The sequence below is a fragment of the Bombus terrestris genome, chromosome 6 (assembly GCF_910591885.1).
Source record: "Bombus terrestris chromosome 6, iyBomTerr1.2, whole genome shotgun sequence".
NCBI lineage: Eukaryota > Metazoa > Arthropoda > Insecta > Hymenoptera > Apidae > Bombus > Bombus terrestris.
Genome location: NC_063274.1, coordinates 11,766,596 through 11,783,747, shown reverse-complemented (window position 1 = coordinate 11,783,747; position 17,152 = coordinate 11,766,596). Strand labels below are relative to the sequence as shown.

General features: G+C 36.2%; 1 protein-coding gene across 3 annotated transcripts in view; it reads right to left on the bottom strand.

The window, feature by feature from the left end:
- Positions 1 to 78: 78 nt before the first annotated feature.
- LOC100643889 (probable serine/threonine-protein kinase dyrk2) overlaps positions 79 to 17,152 on the bottom strand; it is a 263,981-nt gene continuing 246,907 nt past the window's right edge. For 2 of the 3 annotated variants that reach the window (XM_012309525.3, XM_012309527.3), the window contains 9 exons: positions 11,701 to 11,842; positions 10,706 to 10,922; positions 9,150 to 9,248; positions 8,808 to 8,966; positions 8,359 to 8,497; positions 7,673 to 7,988; positions 7,384 to 7,513; positions 6,421 to 6,872; positions 79 to 2,824 (listed from right to left, as the gene is read on the bottom strand). In XM_012309525.3, the coding sequence (XP_012164915.2) occupies positions 2,739 to 2,824; positions 6,421 to 6,872; positions 7,384 to 7,513; positions 7,673 to 7,988; positions 8,359 to 8,497; positions 8,808 to 8,966; positions 9,150 to 9,248; positions 10,706 to 10,922; positions 11,701 to 11,842 (1,740 nt within the window). In that variant the 3' untranslated portion in view covers positions 79 to 2,738. Of the gene's footprint in view, positions 6,873 to 7,383; positions 7,514 to 7,672; positions 7,989 to 8,358; positions 8,498 to 8,807; positions 8,967 to 9,149; positions 9,249 to 10,705; positions 10,923 to 11,700; positions 11,843 to 17,152 lie in introns of all 3 variants that reach the window. The other variant, XM_012309528.3, reaches the window with a different exon arrangement.

Below are 17,152 nucleotides of genomic sequence, written 5' to 3'. Positions count from 1 at the left end.
CCAAATAAATTAGAAGATTACAATTATTGTCCTGTACTTTACAAACTTTTTAATAATGGGATAATAAAAATAACACAGTTTTATGTTTGTATTTTTTATTAGTATATATTTACACACAAGATATCGTGTCGAAACCGAGTCATCTTGGTATTGCATTAATAATGAAAGACAAACGCAGTAAGATAAAAACAAACGAACAAATGATACAAAAGATGATGATGCTTCAGTATTGTATCGTTACATATACTAATGTCATTATCATAATCATTTTTTTTTAATTATTAGCAATTCTTCTCTTCGTTCACTATAATTAAGTTGGGCAGAAATTGACGAACTCACACTTGCGCGGTATAACAAGATCTTTCCTGCTGTTCAATGTCGAGTTACAATTGTTACAGATCATCGTTATCAATTCCTGCTCTCTCACTCTCATTCTCTCTCTCTTCCTCTCATTTCCTCCTATATTTCATCTATTCTCTGTGGATATCCTTTCCCCCTCCCGATATTATATTTCGTTTTTCTTTCTTATTTTGCAAAGCTCATCTCGTTACACGTCGAATCAGAATTCTCGCACATATATTTATGTATATACGTTTAATTGCTATAACAACCGAAAAGTAACATACGCTAATACATCGGCTAAAGAAGATCACGATTGGAATTTACGCTATATCAATCTTTGTTTCAAACATGCAAAAAATCTGTGTCTCGTTACCAAAGATATATTTATTATTACATTTTGTACATGCTTTTACTTCGAGGAATATGTTCTATGTTATAACCACATGAAATCTAATCATATCAAGAGAACTCGACAATGACGGAAACGTACGGCGCAATGCGGAGGAAATTTACAAATCCCGTTGTAGTCTCTCTTTCGATCGGCAACAGCGCACAGAATCCTCAAGAACAATGGTACAGATTTCGATGAAAAAGAGAACAATAAACTCGCTATCTGAAGTTCCACACACGCTTAACTACGAGAATTTGACACTAACACAAAATTTGTTATTAATGATTGTCCTATTGGGATACACTGAGTAAGAACAATAAATCGTCACAACGATAAATTTCATGAATTAATTGAACGTCCAGAAAGGGAGGGGGAAAAGGGACGGTCGCGGCGATGGCGATGATCTCGCCATATATGCACACAATAACTATCTAATTGAATTCGATAGATCTAATCACGTCGTTAACTCGATAATTAGTTACACGCTGATCCTAACAGACATACGCTAAGAGCATTCCACGCTGAAGCCTGAAAGAGAGTCTTCCCTTTTTATTCTCTAGTAAAAGTTTAGACCTTTTTAGAGTTTTAGACCCCACCTTTTTTTTTTTTCTTGTAACACATTTTCGGACTAGAAAGCGACTGCCTTGTATGTCCACGTCATTCCGGCTATCAGAAACCCGGATGACAAGATGATTCTTTCCCAATCCAATCGAATTTGACATAAGAAATTCCATTTTAGAGAATACATCGATTGATTATTCAAGCTCAAACACCTCTTTGTCTTATATCTTCCTTTTCTTCTTTCCTTTTTTTCCATTTTCTTGTTTATCTTCTTACATCTTTTTACCTCTAAAGGAAGTATATTTTAATATTTTTTATTTACTTTTGTTTACGCTTTTTAGGCATATCTCGCCTCACGTGATACGCGTACGAGCGCGCATGTCTTCAACGCGAGACGATCAGTTTTTACATAGATTAGTCGATTCTAACGCATGTAATTTGATCCCACTGTATACAATATAGTGAACACAACTAAAAACTCAGGGACTGTACAATCGACGTGAACGACTCTGTAAGAACGAAGAAACACGTCGAAAGATAGAAATGCTTATCAAATCGATCTCATGTTTTTCGTACTTGCAGATTTGTCGCGTCAAATGCTATTCGATTAAATCGTTTATCTTAGAAACCGATACGACAAAGATGATGTTTTGGCATGCTTCTCGATCGAATGATTGGTAACTGTTTATTTAAGCATATAATTCTTTTGCTTCTACTGCACGTTGGACACTGAACGTATGCTCTTGCGCGTGAAATAGCGGCAGTCATGCCGTGTAATTATATTCATCGGACACATATATGCATTCACCGCACTCGATAAACGATGTTCGATGATATAAATTCATCGAACATAGACGATCAGATGTCATCGTTGTAACATGTAGAAGAATCGAAGGATGATTATCATCGAAAAGATATTCTTTTCCCTGAATTGAAAATCTGACAAACGATTTAATCGATGCAATTGTAGACGATCGAACAGTGCCGGGGGGAAGAGTAAAGGGGAATAGAGGACTCCATGTACTGGAGCTACGTTGTTTGAACGGTCTTCTCTATTTATTTTCTAAATGGATATCCTATATTTAACTCGTTTTTTTCGCTTCCGCGTGGGTTACTTAACACGTAAAATTGTATATGTATATATGTATATGCGATAATGTAACGCATTCTCGCTGGACGCATTCTCTCCGTAACACGTAACTTCCTTGCTTTTTTTCCTTTTCTTGCATTTCTGTGCTTTCTTTCTTTCTTTTTTTTTTTCGTTCGTTCTCACGCACATATGCATACGGACGCACACGCGTTATTTTTTTTTCTTTTCTCTAATGTTAGTTATTATACACAATTTGATATTTCTTGTTTTGCTATAAATCTGTCTGTGTGTTTGTCCCGTGTGTGTGTCTGAACGTATGTGTGCTGTGTAAATGTGGCTTAGATACTACGGTCGTTAAATGTTGGACTCGCTGCTCTGACTATAGTCGAACAAAGTGCTTCTGTGGGCAGCTCTCTCTCTTTTTCTCGTTCCGGTGACGCCTGCGAATTTAGAACCGTTCGTTACGCACTTTGAATCAACCAATTCGATTTTTAGAAGATTTACAAACCCGCGAGATATTTAAAATATATTCTCCACATGGTAAACGTGTTAAAAAATTAACGCTATCTTACATATCGGCTATTAAGTAACGCGAGTTCGTCTTTTATTCTTATAGGATAAGGTATGTAAAAAATATTTGAATATCTTTCTAAATTTTTCCGAACGATTTTTAAAACTTTCAATTTAGTATACTAGTATAGTTAATTTAGTATACTACTATAACAAACTTATAATTCAAGTCTGTTCCAGGATTTCTACCTTTGAATCAATCTGATTTGATCAACTTGCTAAGAATTACTCTATATTAGAAGAGAACAAAGATATCCACACATGTTTCGAATACCTTATCCTACATTCTTCTCTTTAGCATCTTCCATAATATATCTATTTATCTTTCATATAATGTAAGTTGTCTTCCATTACGCCATGTCCAAGATTTTGTCTCAAACAAACCAAACGGATGCTTAGGAAAGATGCGTTTAATTAAAAACGTTAATCAGAGGTATTTGAACGAATCAGTCATAGTTTTAAAATCATAATGTCCAAACACGCAAAAGTCAGAAGAAACATGCAGTTTAAAAACAGAACACAGCCGTCATGCTGCGGTCAAGTTGCATCTTCCTCCTTACACTCTTTAGGATGCAAGAAAAACGTGAGAAAGATAAGAAAAATGCATTACAGGCTGTGGTCGTTTAATCGACAAAAGTAGGTAGGTACTTATACGATAAAAATGTATCTTGTTATTATTATAAATGATCGAAGTTTATGTCTTTAAATAAAATTCTAAGAGAAGTGACGCTGTATATTACTTCAGTCTTTGTTATACGAATATACTTCGTTTCTCTTCCGTTCTTTTCCCTGCCATCCTGTACATGCGTTTTAATATTTTCACACACGGCTTTGACTGTCGGAATCATCATAGCCTCTCGAGGCTCAGCGACGAAATGCTCGAAGACAACTTACGCTTACATCCTTATAAGAAGCGATTTTTGTTATCTAATTATATTACCAGTCGAAACGCAAAAAATAACGCTCGGCAAAATATGTGTCGAAGATTACTAATAATGAACAATTATAAGTATACGGATAACGCTAATGATATTTATCGTAACTACGAGTATATCTTTTTTTCTCGTTTAGTTGAACTTTCATTGTGATTTTTTGAACACCGAGCGGAAACACTGTTTCTTCTTCTCTTTGCCGCGCGCGCGCGCGTGTATGTTATGTGTGTATATGTGTATGTGTCGAGGCAATGTATATTACACGATACAGAGGTTTATTTCCCTTCAAATCCTTCGCATTTACGCTAAAAGATAACACGAATCTTCGATCTTAATCTTTAATAGTCGATCGATGATCGAAGAGATGCGATTTCTAAAATGATTGGCTAACTTAACAGTGAAAATACAATGAGAAATAGTGAGAAATTGAGGCGGTTAATAGAACAGAAAAAGAACACGATGCTGATATCTCGTTTGGGACGAGAAATCATACCGTAATATAGTAGTAACTGTGATAAAAAATTATGCGAAGAACAATGTGGTGAAGAAATTTCATGCGACTCATTTCTAAAACATACCTTCTATTGTAGGAAAATCAAAGTATGAAAAAAAAAAGAATGAAAGTTAAAGAAGAAGCGAATGCGTGCTGTGAATTGTTGGGTTTTGAAGGCTTAATTATGTCTGTACAATCCTTATAGTAATAACAATAATAATAATTAATAATAATGATAATAATAATAATGTTATCTTTCTGTGTTACTATTCATTGAATAACTTCGTTAATATCGTCATTATGTAATCTTGCGATAATAGCGAGAGCGATAAATCAATATTAAGAAAATAATGATTGATAGTAAAGAATGAAAAAAGATCATCATTAATTATAGCGATTTACTTCTTAATATCAGAGATCTACGTAAAAGACAGTGGTAGATTAATATCACAATAAGACTACTCAGGCCTCGTTGAAACTGGGGCACATGTTCCATTTCCAGGAGTTTCGCCTCTTTCTTTCTCTCTTTCTCTCTCTCTCTCGCTCGCTCACACGCACTCTCTCCCTTTCTCACCGAGGTTTGCCTTGACGTTTCATTATTAATCGGTACGACCCTGTTGTCACGGGGTTTCAGACGACTCAGGTTCTACTTATCTTCTTTCTTTTTTTTCTTTTAAACTTCTTTCTCCACGTTTTAACCGCGATTCGATGCTGCATAATGCTCGATGAGAAAATTTCGTGTTGCGCGGTAATCTCGTTGTTAAAAACGCATTCACCCTTTTCTCGCTGCGTTCCTCATACATATTTCTTCGTATACATACAGTATACATATGTATATATTTATATATAGTAACCATAACATTAATTTGCGCTCGTCGATTGCGAATCGAATTTTTCTTACAATGTTACTAATCGCGACGATCGTTTGCGCCTATAGAATTATATATATGTTTTTTTTTTTTATATGAATCATTCGAAACACAGGGGCAACTGTGCGAATGAGAGGCGCGTCGTTCATGTTGATAGTCTCTCTCTGTCCCTCTCGATGAACGACGCGCTGATGTGATCGTTATCGTTGGAAAAAGTGTGCACGCGGCAAACGATCCTCTCTTTTGCTCGACTCGCGGTTTGCAAAAAAAGAGAAAAAAAATAAAAAAATAAAAATAAAAAACACGTATCGTCTCGGCTACAGTAGCAAAATTCTCGCTAAACACTTGGAGGATAAGGAGTGAACGTTTTGGATAGGGAGTGAGGGAACGAAACTCTACTTCCGATCGACTTCTACGATATCGGTGCACGCGCGTCGTTTACGATATTACCTGAGTGACGTTGGGGCCGCTGGGATCAGATTTCATTTATTCTCCTCTTTTTTTTTTTTTCTTTAATTCCTTTTTTTGTCAGTCGCGACTGAACGAACCGAAACGACCGCGTTCTCCGTTTCTACTATAATTAAAAATCATGCTGCTCGTTGTTCGCATCGCGCGCGCGCCTCGTCGTATTGTTTTGGCCTCGATACAACGCCGAGAGACTAGCAAGAAATCACTAGACTAGTCTTTTGGCATCGATAATGATCCGGGGCCAGATCCACAGCCAGCCAATTCTACGTGCCTCGATGTCATGTATCATTCCCAAGGGTTTCTTTTCTCTCACTCTTCGAGTACACCGGATATCGAAACTCGCTACTCGTGAATTATCCATCTTCATAAGAGTGCCATCATCGTAATTGATAAATTCATGAATTGTGGATTATTTTGGTCTTAACCGGTCGTACGAACGACCGTGCGTTTGTGTATGTGTACGTGGCTTGCTTTTTATTGTCGTGACCAAATCAGCCATCCAACCTGTTATTTGTTTCAACTAACAAAAAAAGTGACCAACATACGCCTGTCATTTTCTTACAATAATTAGTGTATAAAACAATCTTTTCATATATCATCTCGGTGTATGTCGGAGAGCGAGTGTTGTTCGATCGCGACACGCGAAAGCATCTAGAAGTGGGTAGCGCAAAACCGATTTCACAATATCGGCGGTAAAAACGTACCGGAATCGTCGAGATTTGGATCCAGACTCGCGACGATATCGCCGGTCGAAGCGTGCCTCGAGGTAGTGGTCTGCGTGCTACTCGCGAGCGCGTGGCTGCTCGCGCTTCCGTTCAGCTTGCTTTTCACTACGAGACCTGCGTTGTCGGTGGTTTCGGTCGTACTGATCCTCTGCACGTACTTACGTCCCTTGCACAGACGATACATCGGGTACGGAGGATCCTCGACGGTGGTCGCCCGTTGCCTCGGCGCGCTTACCGTCACGCTCACCGTCTGAGCGTGGGCGGACTGCGACGAGGTTTCCATGCTCGTTGTGTTCGCGTTCGCATTCGTGTTCGCGTTTACCGTCGACGCGGCTATCGTCGACGTCGAGGAGCCGACGTGAAAGGAAGAAGAGTTCAACCACTCATGACGCATTGCCTCGTCGGGGGTCATGCGCTTCTTTGGATCCCACCTGTCGGAAAAGAGGAATACACTTTCGTTAGAAACGTTTCTCTGCAGCGCGATGACGATGTTTGAACGAGCTAATGACCGTGCTTTATGTGTCTTTCAAGCCAGATGACTTCGTGTCGATTCTTTGGAACAGGATCCAGATTGTTATTTTTAGTCTTAAGGGAGCAAAATGTATTACAAGTCTTATCCAATAAATAATGCGAATGTTCTTTTGTGTTCAATAAAATGTTTTATTTCATTTGGAGATCCATTTTTTAATTTCTCGTTTAATATATTTTCTCGCTTTCTTATTAACTGTTTAGAGTAATTGCATTACCTGCGAGATAGCGGTTAAATGTCCCCATTTTATATTGAAGAAGAAATTATAAATTACGTATAATGAAAACGTACTGTATAAGTCATATATCAATCAAAATTTCTCCAAAACGAACACGCGATAAATAATCTTTCGCGATTCTCTCCTTTTTTCAGGACGGCAAGAACGTAATCAAAAATTATCAGAAGAAACTTACTCGAGGCATCTGCGAACGAAGTCAACGAAAAGTGTGTCAGTACAACGGAGAGCTATGGCAAGATTCCTGCTACCAGCCCACCTTTTCTTGCCCTTGCTGTTTGTCACGCATCGAGGACTTCCCTTCGGATCTGAAACCGATCCTTTCGATTTTAGCTATACAATTACGTATCAACCCTGCCCAATATCCTTAATAAAAGATCCTTCCCTCTTCTACCACTATAATTTATCAACTTCTCAATGATACAGTACGCATAATAAGAACATCCCCACTTCGTGTTTCTACTCACCGAAGAAAAGCCTGCGACGAGTCGCATGATCGATAATATGTTCCGGCGGAAGGCCAAGAACTTCCATGATGCAGGCAAGCTGTTCGATCTCATCCTCGCCTGGGAATAACGGGCAACCGGTGTAAAGTTCGGCCAAAATGCAGCCTAAACTCCACATATCGATCGGCGTACCATATGGGAGACCCAGAATCACTTCTGGACTTCGATAAAACCTGGACTGAAGGTATGTATATACACGCTGGTGACTATAACACGAGGATCCGAAATCTATCACCTTAATCGAGCTGCATCCCCGCTGTTTCAGAAGCACGTTTTCCTGCAACGAACAAGAACGACGGATTAGAAAATGGCGTTAACCACAGGGAGAGACCTCGCTCCCATTAACCCCTTGCATTCTTTGCTCTTTACATCACTATTTACTTTGAACACGGTCCTCTTATTAACGCGTCAACTACCGAGAACTTGGAACCTTTATCAACTGAACAGAGATATTTTCTTTCATTTTTTGAAAAAATTGATCGGGACAAAGAAAATATAGAAACTCTAACGAGGTTTTAATTCTAGGGGGAAAAAAAAAAAGGAAAACTGTGGAACTCGATTTTTTATTTTTTTACAATAGTTAAAAAGTTTAGCTTTTGAATTCTATGAATGAGATCGTAATTTGAGATCAAACATGGTATACTTACGGGTTTCAAATCGCAATGAATGATCTTCTCTCGATACAGCAGTCTCAAACAGCTAACTAACGAGTTGGCGAATCGTCGTATTAGGCTCAGGCTAAATCCCTTATAGTTATTCTTTTTGATTAGCTCGTACAAATTCAAACTGTAAGAAGAAACACGATCTATGTGAGTAATTTTCTACAAGAAATTTTCCACAGTCATAACGGTGCATTTTCAGAGATTCGAAAGATTTGTTTGCAAAATATATGGACAAAATCTTGTTTCTCTCCCTATGTTATATATGTACCTTTTCATATACCTTTTCATTTCAGTGTGCTTTCTTTGGTACAAGTTTTTCACTTTAGTCATCGGTACACTTCTATTGTTGGAACGCTATCAAGTGCATGTTTCCCCAAAAGAGGAGAGCGAAGATTAAAGGAAAAACTAAAACGAAGACGAAGCATACTTCGTACCTCATTAACTCAAAGGTGATGCACAAATGGTTCCTAAAGTAGAAGTATTCTAGCATGTGTATCACATTGTGCGACGCGTTCGCCTCCAAATCCTTCTTCCTGAGGTGTTCCAAGATCTCCACTTCGACGAGCGCCTGATGATGGAATCTCTTTTTGTTCCTGTAAAGAAGTACGTTGTATGATGTGTCGCTTTAGGATCGAACAAAACCGGATAGGTACGCGTGAAAGGAAACGGAGGATGAGCAACGATAAAAACGAGCCATGATCGTAAACGTGAATCTGTATGGTAAAATAAACTGATTCATCGAAGAGACATCAGGGATCGTTAAGACGTTCGCTCACCTGATGATCTTGATGGCGATGTACTGTCCCGTCTTGTGATCCAATGCTCTGATTACTTGTCCGAAGCTTCCTTTCCCGATCACCTCCAATATCTCGTATCTGTACAGAAAATGACAAGTTTTTAGTGCTACGAACATTTTTTTAGAATATAAATTTATGATTTTTGGAATATTTTTCTGCATTTTGTTTCTTATTATACCTTTGGTATCTTCATGTCGTACTATTTATGGTTATATTTGTATGATCGCAACTGCTTTTTAAATCATATCGCAAGGTAGGTTCTTTTCTATATTTCGATTTGGAGAGTATGAAAAGTTTCGAAGAGTCGTTTTGTCATTGAGCAAGACACTGATAATAATACTATTGAAATTACTAAAAATGATTTTAATCGTTGTAATTTAGAAGTTATGTATTTCGATGTACTCATACCTTCTAATGTGTTCTTTTATTATTAAATTGAAGATTTGTAGTCGATCACAATTTTTATTATTGTATATAAAGAATCCATCGGTTATAGAGATTTCAATTTGCAAGAACTCTCACTCTTTTTATTAAAATATTACGTCATGTTATGTCTGACGTATCAAATAAAAAAAGACGTAACTTATAGGCCTGATTTTTCTACAGTTATCAAAATTGAGATTTTTTTGTAAATCGTGTTAATTTATAAAAGGTATTCTGTAAGAGTTGCAGCTAGTTCTTTTGAGAAAGTTTTGATGACGAGTGTAATACCGTCTCGTAAATGTCGCAAATATCCAATTTCCACGTTATAAAGAAATACATTGAAACGTACTTTAGATCGAAGAATCGAAGATTCAGTTTTCATAGGACGTTTCCACGATAGATAGTGCGTTTGTTCTGTTTACAAAATGATCGAAGCCTGTAAGCTTGTTTCTTTCAAGCAGCGTATCTCGTTTCGCGTAGAATGATTGCTCCTCGATACTCTACTTCTGATTTAAGTAACAACAGGGCAAAAGAAACGTGGACGCGATTGCGTGCTACGAACATGACTTGGAAGGCGATATTTACCGTTTCAGTTGCATCGTCTTAAGCTTTTCTCTTCGCTTTGAAGTATTATCTTGCAATTTATAACATAAAGCTGATTGTGTAACCTTGAACGTACACAAAGATTAAGTAGAAGATTTATTTACACAAACATTTATTTCCTTAATTTCTATCCGATGTGAACGAGCTACGATGGAAAATTCGAGTAATCTGATTAATCGGAAGAAAAATTTTCCGTGAGAAACGATTATAGGTAAAAATAGAGCATCGTTTATTAGGCGAATAAAACGAGAGAAAGATGAAAAAGCTGCTTTAGGAATATAAAAATCACGACAATTACGTTTTATTTCTCGGTTTAATCGACGAATAGAATGCGCAACCTATTAAATCGTTTATTGCTCTTAACCGCGGTCGAAACGCGTGGATAATAGGAAACCGTAAAATCGACGCGCGAATAAAACGTTCATTCGAATGTTAAGCTATTAAAATGAAAGTTTCTTAGAAAAAGAGGCAATGGCGAAAGATAAATAAAATAAAAAGGAAAAACTCACCTATACGAGATATGATCGTGGAAGACCTTGTTGTAACTACCATTTTCGTCGTCGTATCCACCATTCTGGGCTGCGCCTTCTTCGCCACGAATTTTCGTGGCTGACAGTCCGAGATACCAAATCTCCGAGTATTTTTCGATTTCGGCGCGCTCGAACTCGGTGAGCCTCGAACCATAAAACTTGAGAGCTTCCGCAGCTGTCATTGGCAATCTCCCAGCTGTTTTTTTTTTTTTTTAAATAATATATAGATCATGACAATATATAAGGTATAGCATGAAATATAAAACAAATGTAATTTGATATTAACAAATTTTTGTTTATAATTCTCTTATCGTGTTTTATTTCTTCGGGATAAATTAATATTACGAACAGATTAGCACAAGTGAGTATTCCATTGAAATGTTTGTGATTCTAGAGCGTGACGATGCTTGTTGAATTTAAAATTATTGACGAAGTCAGTGCAAGTTATTTATCGAAATCGAAATCAAAATTATAAGTGAAAAAAATGTAAAACATGAACTTGTATCTTTTATGTTCGCTACCGTGAACAGTTTATATTAAATGAAAATTTTAAAATCACTTTCAGCTCGTAGAAACAGGCAAATGAAATTTCTTAGAACACGATCTAATCGTTTCTTATCGCTTTCTTCCTCGAATATAATTTTCTTTTATAACTGTTACAATTTAGGGTGCCTGAAAGTGAACGTGAAAATGTATTCCTTGAAAACTGCACGAATATAAACGTCATTAAAAACGATGTCAAGGTTCTCAAAAGAAAAAAGAAAAGGTATTAATTCGCGTAAATCACGTAACCCCATATATTCACGTGCACACTCGGTTGACTTTATCGATACAATACACAGAGTATCATTTTGATATTGGCAAGAACAACAGAGAATAGCGTTCGAGAATCGTTTATTACTCCCTTGCAGGCACCCTGTGGTTAAGTGATATAGCACCAGTTCAATTTTATGCAAATGCGTAATTGTACGTACGATATACGTCGTGAGATGTGGCATTGATAGGTTCGTGTATCGGCATGTTGTTATGAATGTTGTTAGTCGTGGAGTTGGTCGTATTGTTGTTGTCCGACTTGTCCACTCGTGTTGATTTGGGGTGAAAGAATGACAATAATTTCTGAAACAAAGAACCATAAAGTTTTATAAGTAAATATAGCCATAAAGTATTATATAATAATCGTCATATATCGTTTTATAAAATAAACATTTGATACAAATATGAATAAAACATAACGACACGAGAAAATGTTATAAGCTTTGCTATTTGGTAATATAAAATATGTTTTTATGTTATTAATAAACACAGAGATTAATTTTATAAACACAAAGACAAAAGTTTTATGGGTCGAATATGATAGCTTTTAATAGAATCTTATAAATGATAAATAAAGCATTGAGATAAGAAAAAGATATTTTACTTCGCATATCTACATTTTCCTAAAATTTAACGAGTTCTTAAAAGACTTAATAACTTCTCAAGATACCTAGATACATATATTTAAATATATGTAAAAACTGAACAAAATACAGATAACAAGTTATATTATATTTTTTAATTTTAGCTATAGAATTGATAAAAAGGGAAATTTCGCGTCGAAATACATTTTTTAACGATGATAACGACCATAATTTATACCGTTGAACTGTTCTAGCGGGGTCAAAACTTTTCCATTATCACGTTAGAGATGCCAAGAAAAAATATCACGTTTTTTCACACCGATGCATTCCCAACTTTCAAATTTATTTATCCAGGCTGGGACAAAGAAAGCCGCGTTTTCGTTGCAGTATTTTACAATCACCGAGTTTCTCGAGGGAAAGTGGGGTAACAGGGTGGCTGCAATAAATTCCACCGGTGGACGTTGTCGACAACGAGAATCACGTCGGCGATTACGTTCCCGTGATCGTAATACAATATACGCACGCGAACTCGTTGTGTCTTGGGATATTACTCAGTGAAATCATTGAAAACTTTTTCAAAGAAAATCTAGGTTATCCACCAATGCAGAAAGAAACTACCCTCTCATGAATTATTATTGCTCCCGGTAAAATATTTAGGAGTCTTTGCGTTTGACGTCTACGAAAATAAAATGTTCAGCTGACTTGCTCCATTTGAAGTTAAAAATGTGGAAGAAATGTTGAAATCAAAGATGCAAAGATAAAAATAAAGTACAAGCATACTAAACCGAGCTAAAAGTAGATAGATTTTCAAAGAGGGGTAATAATTTAAAAATCTCATCATAAGTCGTGATTAAGATCTTGTAAGAAGAAAGATTAGATTTTTCTTTGCATTTTTATTATTTGTTTACATTGACATATACAAAATGAGATTTTGTTTGAATGCATATTTTTTCTAAATTTCTCTTTATTCCTTTTCCATATGGATAGACTGAATACTATTAAAAAATTTGTCTTTTTGTTTACAGTCTACAGGGAAAGTTAAGGATAAAATAAACACATGTATATTCACAATACATGAAACGAAATTTCCCTGTCGTAAAACGAAATCATTTTCTTTATTCGATCTAAACCATAAACTAGGTACCAAACATTTAACGATCACTAAATCTCGCACATGTCACATAAAAAAGGTGAGAAAAGGCAGCTTCTCTCTATTTTCCTCTCTAGTCAAACACCATCAATCAACCAGCCAACTTCAAATCTCAAAAAAATGATAAAGAACCGTCTTTTATACAGACCGAGATAAGAAAGAAAAGGAATAAGAGGAACAGGAAAAACCCATGGTTTAGTCCATTTGATTTCTTCGAACTTTATAAAATTGTACGATCTATATGAAAGAAGAGACAATAATGGCGAAATCTTAAAGAAATCGTTAAAAATTAATCGATACAATATTAAAAGATAGGATTCAAGCATGTAAATTGCCAGAGAAAAGAATTTTAAGAAGAACTTCTTACAATTTTGACCTTTAACGACAAAAAAGAAAAAAGATATATGATGAGAAAAATGAGATAATCTTCTCGAAAATAGAACAAACAAGAATGCCAGTTAGACGCCAGAGTATGTTGGATTATTGACCCTCGACAGTAGCTTAACGAGTTTAACGACACCAGGAGAAGCGGAGCCGACAATTATGTCTCCTCTTTCAGGCATTAAAGCGTTTCGTTTGCGAAGCGTCGCCTTTCCGTGTGGCCAAGGGCAGTCACCGGTCGCTTGTGCCGTTTGAATGACAATCAGCCTGTCTTTGTCTCGTTTCTTCTTCGCCATAGCGAATGGTGGGGGTTGAACAATCACACGACGACCGTCCGTTAATTTTCTTCGCGCGTTTCCTTCGCGAGTCGCGGATTTCGCGATTTATCTCGAGCAATCCAATGGAACTCTGCTCTAGAACTGCTCTGCCAAAATTAAGCTACAGTAGATAAAATTTCCGTCGAATTGACGTTCTGACGAGTAGTACGTCGAAATATAGATCAATATATATCGAACATTTTTATATAAAGATAATTTGATTTTTATATCATTGATTGTCTGAACTAACAAATAGATATTTACTTATCATAAGTAAATATTCAATAGCTTCTTGCGAAAGTAGTTTTGCATGCAGTTCGTTCTTCGGGTGTTTCATTTGTCAAAATGCCAGTTCGTCGGGACATGCATCAACTATAACCGTAACTTTCAAGGAATGCGTAAAACACGATCGATAGGGACACACCTGGATACCGACAGAATTCGTTCGTCTACGAGCTCCTTACAAGTAAAGATACGCTGTCGAGATCTTGCTTCACGAGGAAACGTGGGTTACACGAGATTTTATAATCTTGGATGGTTGATTTGTGAGATTGAAAGCTTTGATGGATCGTTGGATCGTGTTGGCAAGGAACGAATGAATGAAGGCTGAGTGGTGTGGGATTCGGAATTTGGAGAGCTTGGGTGATGATTCGTTTTGATTTGCTTACACGTCAAGCATCGATATTGAAGATTAATTGACGCTTTCCATGTATGTTATTTTCGCGCCTGAATGAACTTATTTCGTAAAATTCGTCCGCCACAGGCGGAATTAATATTCCGGAAGAGTCAAACACCGAAACGCTAATTACTTCCTTCTGAACGTGGTAATTATCAAGGCTTTCGCGGACTTACAAGGTTTGGCTCGAGGTTATCATTTATATTGGCAAACGATATACTGCGAACCAGTAGAGTGTTTTTGCATTTCTACTATTTATTTCAGACTGTGATAAAATTTCCTTATTTTTATACCAAGAATCACTCTCTTTTCAATTATCCCATAAATTACTCTCTATCTTTTATGTAGATGCAAACACACGGTGTATAATTAACTTACAAATGTAATCGCTACGTTTCAATTTTTAGATAAATGTAAGTAAAGAAATAAAAAGCGAGAGCCAAGCGCGTTAATCACATGCGATTAAAATAACAGTCGGTTATGTTGTTATACTTTCAGCTGGATAATTGAAAACAAGATACAGAAAGGTTCAAAAGTGCATCGTTTTTCATAAATCATAAGAACAACACTCTGGATATATTTATGCAATTTTATCTTTTTGTAAACATAATTATAGGAATGAAATCTAAATATATGATATGCTTCACCTATTAAATATTACAATGAATTCTTTATATACAGTGGCTCACGAAAATATTTCAACACTTATCGTAGATTCCTAGAAGTATTCGAATACATTCGAAAGTGGCTGCATATATTTTGGAACATTATATGGATTCCAATAGATATGTATCTGCATCATAAATTCATGAACATCCGCAATTTAATCACAAGTTATATTAGAGGAATATTCTACCATATTTTATCAGAGGAATGTTCTATTGGAAGATGTTAGAATAGAAGAAAATGAAAAATTGTCTCATCCGTAGCGTTGATTGTATCTCAGAATCTTCTGTTGCTCTCAGGTGGTTCATCGGCGTAACGCGTAATCCTAGGATCTTGTGTTCATTTGCGTTGAGGACTATAGAGTAGCAATTAAGTGGAAGTAAAGTGAAGTCGGTTGGAAGATAATATCGAAATGTCTTTTCTGACCATTAACTAGCCCGATAGGAAGCGATGAATGAAGCATAAATCAAAGTGAAAGGAGAAGTAGATCATCGGAAGTTGAAGATTGAGACTTCTATGGATCTTCTATTCATAGAAGAACAAGCAGCTTCTTCTTCGTTTACAATATCGCTCGTAGAATCGAGTCTCGTTAGTATAACTTGCGAGCAATTTATCGTAACAACGTGTGGATTACGGATATCGTATTCATTTCTAATACTATGTTAATGCAAATGAGCTACGTTAATTGAAATAATTTTCCATTGAATGGCGTAATCGAAGAGTTTTTGCATTATATGTACACTGGCTAGGTAACCTGATTGATTAGAATATTCAGAATAAATCGTGTCTTTAAATATATTGCACTCTATTTAAGTAGAATGAAGATCTTTAACTTTATTCATAATCGGAAAATGTCAATTGGTGTAAGTCCTGGTAATGACAATCTCATATAATAGAATATTTCTGAAATTAACGTCGAACTATCCGCATTTTATATTGATCGTCGAAAAGAGAAATAATGTATTTCAGTAAGAAATAAGCATCCAGTTTCGTAACCCCGTAGAGAGAAGAAAATTTACGTATCTACGTAAGTATGAGATTGCTGATATTAAATAACAAATATTTGTCTCAAAAAGGAAACTTTCTAAACGTTTATAAAACACGAATAAACTTGTCACCCTCGTTTCTAAGAATTATAATAATTACACTGTAGACTTTTATGAAAATTTACATCTTTATAAAGACGATTGAAGAAATAGAATTTAAGCAGATATTTATTTTTAACGCTAAATATTATAGCAGTTAAACACTTCACATTGGATATTTTATATATTTTTCCATATTACATATATTCTGTGCAGCTTTAAATTTCACAGCTTATATATGCATAAAAATCTACAATGTAATAATAATCGTATCCAAGCGAACAAAATCAAGTAAAGCCAAACAAAATGGCAAATATATAAATTGATAAGATTCCGATGTCGATGAGATTTTCTAAAGAACATTCTTGGAAGCAGGAAAATCCCCTCTTCGTTCACCCGAGATCTATAAATATTTCTTAGCTCCTAAATAATTCACTATAGCTCGCGTAACGTATAATCTTTAGAATCGAGCTTGCTCGCGATCACGCGATCGTCGATGGAAATGTGGAAATTATCGAGTTCGTTCACGTTATATCGAACCAGAGCGTCAAAAAGACGATAGCTTCTAGTCTCAATGGACAGTTCGTTGGTTAATCGAGCGTATACTCGCGTTCAGCTCGACAAAATGATTCGCCGCCAATTGATTAAACTGAACGACGATTAAGACCAGACGAATGTTGACATAAATTTCTATTAAGGGGTCACGGGACCGTGCGTAACTACCATCGTTAAGGAGCATCCCTGTTGGACCAAA